Source organism: Abrus precatorius, unplaced genomic scaffold (assembly GCF_003935025.1).
Source record: "Abrus precatorius isolate BTA unplaced genomic scaffold, Abrus_2018 Scaffold8, whole genome shotgun sequence".
Taxonomy (NCBI): Eukaryota; Viridiplantae; Streptophyta; class Magnoliopsida; order Fabales; family Fabaceae; genus Abrus; species Abrus precatorius.
In genome coordinates this window covers 22032716-22037051 of record NW_020874428.1, presented here as the reverse complement: position 1 = coordinate 22037051, position 4336 = coordinate 22032716, and the positions used below count along the sequence as shown (strand labels likewise).

At 26.8% G+C, this 4336-nt stretch overlaps 1 protein-coding gene across 1 annotated transcript; it reads left to right on the top strand.

Annotated features, from left to right (window-relative positions):
* Positions 1-1345: 1345 nt before the first annotated feature.
* LOC113848457 lies at positions 1346-2281 on the top strand. Its single transcript, XM_027477977.1, has one exon. It carries the CDS (start codon positions 1346-1348, stop codon positions 2279-2281), a length of 936 nt encoding a protein of 311 aa, XP_027333778.1.
* Positions 2282-4336: the final 2055 nt, after the last annotated feature.

The following is a 4336-nucleotide window of genomic DNA, read 5'->3' as shown; positions in this document are numbered from 1 at the left end:
TTTTGAGGTGTTTTCTGTGATAGTTATTTTCTTTTACTGTTGCTTAAATAATGCCAATTCATAATTTAATGTGCGGTGGACACTCACATGGTTTTAATTTTTATTTTATTTTGGTCATGTGGTGGTTCCAATTATAAGTTATTCTTATACTGTTAATTTATTAATATTTTGATCACTCCCCTTCCTTTCAAAGTTACTGTTTAGGCAGTCAAATGTCCAGCATTGACTAACATCGGTCAGCCCTTAAGTTATTGCTCTATTGTAACTGGTGATTCTCGCTCAATCACTGCATTTGGCATAAGTTTTGCTCTTGGACCCCCTCATTTTGCAACACTTTTTCCTTCTTCTTTTTTTCACTTTTGATTAAAGTCATTTTCTTTTTCTATTAAATATTTATTGTTCTCCCTTAAATTTTTCTTTATCACTTTGTATGCGCAATTAAGTGTTTTTTTTTAAAGTTCCATACACTGGTGTTTTATATATCCCATCACCATTTTTTTTAAAATAATGCAGATATGTGTCACTAAGATACACTTTTTTTTAAATTTTTAATAATTGAAAAATAATATATAATAAAATAAAAAATTCAAAAGTATACGTTATACTAAACATATTAAAATTATTCAATATTTAATTTTTTGCTTAATTAACAATATTTAGTGTTATAATATATATACCGTATTTTAACAGAATTAAGGCGATATTAGTAACATATCCTTTTTATGATACTGAATATCTCGTATATCTTAAAATTACAAGAAATAAAAGAGATTAAGTGTATGTGGAAAATATAAAAGATAAAAATAATTAAATATGACTTCAAATATTATATTTCATGTCAAATACCGTATCAACACCCAAGCTACAAAGATGAGAGAACAATGTCAATCCATGCACTCCCAAACTCACGCCCAACATCTCCACCTAAATCTCAGCTGATTTTTTCCCATATTTGTATCTTCCATTTTTCACGCATTTTCTTCTTTCTCTCTCCTGATCAAAGATTAACTTTTTTTTTTCTCGTTGAATTTCAAATACCAAACTGATTATATAAGAACTTCAAGATTTGTTTTTGAACCCTTCAAAAGCAACTAACTAGTGCCTTGACTTGATTTTTTTTTTTTTTGAAATGCTATTTACTATCGGTTTATATCTTTCTTTTTTTTTCCATTTAATAAGATTTATTGCTTTACCATTATGGTTAGCATCTTTTATGCATAATAGAAAAATTAAGGATTTTTTTCCTTCTATTATGGTGAAGGGAATGCAGAAGAATTAATGGACGTAATCCCCCCTTCTGTGATCGTGAGTTTTGGTTGATTTTGATTATACACATGTGATCGTGATGAGGGTCAGAACCATTTTGTTAGTGCGGTTCTTATTGCCATGCCTTCTTTCTGTTCTACTTTCAAGTGCTCAGCTTCCACCTAATGCTGTTGTCTCGGCTCGTTTGTTAGATTCCCATATTCAAGAGTTGGCCTTTAAGGCACTTTTCAGCCCAAGAACTGGGGTACCTTACGATGCTCAAGTGCCCACCAACCTAACAGGGATAAAAGTTTCGGCAATGAGGCTTAGGAGTGGTAGTTTGAGGACAAGAGGTGTTCATAGCTACGAAGAATTTGAGATCCCAATTGGGGTTATTGTTGAGCAGCCTCATGTGGAGAGACTTGTTTTGGTGTACCAAAACTTGGGTAATTGGTCTAATAAATTTTACCCTTTACCTGGTTATTCATATTTAGCTCCTGTTTTGGGCCTCTTGGCCTACAACGGCGCCAATTTGTCTGCTTCAGAATTACCTGAATTGGATATAAGAGCTTCTTATTATAAGCCTGTTTTGATTAATTTCCCTGATGTGAAACCAGCACCCTTTGGTTCATTTCCCAAGTGTGCGTATTTTGATTTGCATGGTTCAGTGCAATTTGATATTCTATTACCAGGAAATATGTGTTCAACAGTTCAACAAGGGCACTTCTCCATAGTTGTGGAATCAAATGCCCCATCACCGACATCTAGTGGGGTAGATCAAGGTGGTGGGAAGAACAACTTCATGTTGAGGATAGTTGTTGCATCTGTGGTTGCTGGGATTCTGTTGTTGATCATGTTGGTTCTATTGGTTGCTGCTGGAGTGAGAGGAACTAAACAAAGATCAAAGATACTGGAATTGGAACGTGTAGCTGAGAGCAATGAAACCTTGGATATTACATACATTGGTGATACCAAAGTACCATTGGCATCTGGGACTCGTACTAGACCAATCATAGAACATGATTACATTCCTTAGATTTATGTCATTTTTGGTACCTCATTTTTTCATCTTGAAGATATCAATTTTCTATATTCATATTGTTAGTTCAAATGAGGTTATGTTTTGGTGGTTCTAATTATCTGATTTATCGGCATGTTATTTGTGTACACTATACACATTGATTGATTACAAATATATATTTGATCTTTTTTATATTTTATAATTTTTAATTATGTACATATTTTTGAAAAATATCTAATTTTTATTATGTATAGATTAGAGCTTCTATTATTCTTCAAAATACTTAATCGATAAGGACGAACATATATTCATTTTTTATATAAAAAAATTAACTTTTATAAAGATTAGGAAAGTATTTATATTTGACTGATTAATAAAACTTTGAAATTAGTCCATCAAAGTTGGTCCAGTTAGTAAAAGTTGGATTCATATCTTTTAAAAGGATGAATGAGTTCAAATTTCACTCTTGAAGGAAGATCTTCTTTACTCCACAAAAAATTAATACCCCAACTCATCTAACTGTATAAAAAGTTTAGATAAGTTGGGTATTATATATATATATATTATTTAAATATCTCTAGTAGATACATGTATTCTTATTTATTTAATTAACTGATTCACACACAAAATAATGATTAAAATTAAAATAAAATATAGTTTAATTATATATATAAATTAAATTAATAATTCTTTAATATGTATTGTTAGTTCTAGTTAGAGATGTAATGAGTTAAAGTTCTTTTATTTGCTTTTTATTTTTAATAAAATATTAATTTATTTTTTATATTTTAAATAATTTTAATATTTAAAATTTTATTTTAAAAATATTTTTTATTATCACTTATTAATTACATGACATGTATCTATCACTTTAAAGTAATCATTAACATGTCATACTTATATATATACGGCGGTCATCACTATGTAGTAATATAAATTCATTTAAAAATTATAAAAACTTAATTAATATAAGCTTTTTTTAAATACTAATACTAAATTTAATCATAATGACAAACATATTTAAGTATAAAATCAATTATATTTGACATTCTTGAGGTGAGGAAATTATTATCTATAAAATTTTTCCTAAATAAAATTAAAATAATTGTTAAGTTATTTTTTAAGTGGATTTAATATTTTATTTTAGGTTAAATTAATTTATAATTTTGTAATTAATTAGGTCTTGAAAATAAAATAAAAAAACTATAATTTTATAATTAAATCTTCCAATGCTAACATTGTCTAGCTAACAGGACCATGCTACACAATCTGATTCACCCTGGGCTTGAATCTAGCAAGTTTTTTTTAAAATAAAATTTAATTAAACAATAAAAATTTTGGATCATTTGCAAAGTTTAATCCTATAAAAAGTTATATAATTATTGTCATACTAAATTTATATAACAATATTTTTAAGATCATATACTTACTAAACACACACGGATTTAAGTTTAAATCAATAAGTATATTTAGAAATAGTTTTTATTTTATTTTATTTAAAAGACTTTACTATTAAGGAGTTTATAAAATAGATTTTTAACTTAAATCAGACATTTAAAAATAATAGGTGAAACATAAAAAACTGGGACCTACATTAAGTAAATAGCTAATCTTAAAAAGAAACTTTGATATAAAAAGAAAAAAAGAAAAAAAAATAATTTTTAAAATCTTAAAAAAAATTATTATAGAAATAATGTAATAGGAAATTTAAAATTAACTAATAGTATAAGAAATTTCACAAAACATAAAAAGGTTAAAAATTAATAAAGATATACGTATTTTAAATAATAATAATAATAATGATGATGTTTTCATATTCAACAATTAAGACATGAATTTATAGAATAAAGGATTGAAGATAAAAGGAATTGAATTAAATGATTTACAAATAAACACTTGTATTTTAAATTAGAGTTTAGTTCACTTTTTTGAGTGTTATTAAATTAATTTTTTTTAGTGAAATGGAGAGTTGACTCAACTTCGTGCATGTAATTTTATTGTAAATTTTGTTAATGTTTATGGTCTTTCCTAACTTTGCATGATGATATATATTTAATATGAGAATCAACA

Coding starts and splice junctions, on each gene's coding strand:
- LOC113848457 (XM_027477977.1), top strand. CDS start 1,346: ATGAGGGTCAGAACCATTTTGTTAGTGCGGTTCTTATTGCCATGCCTT.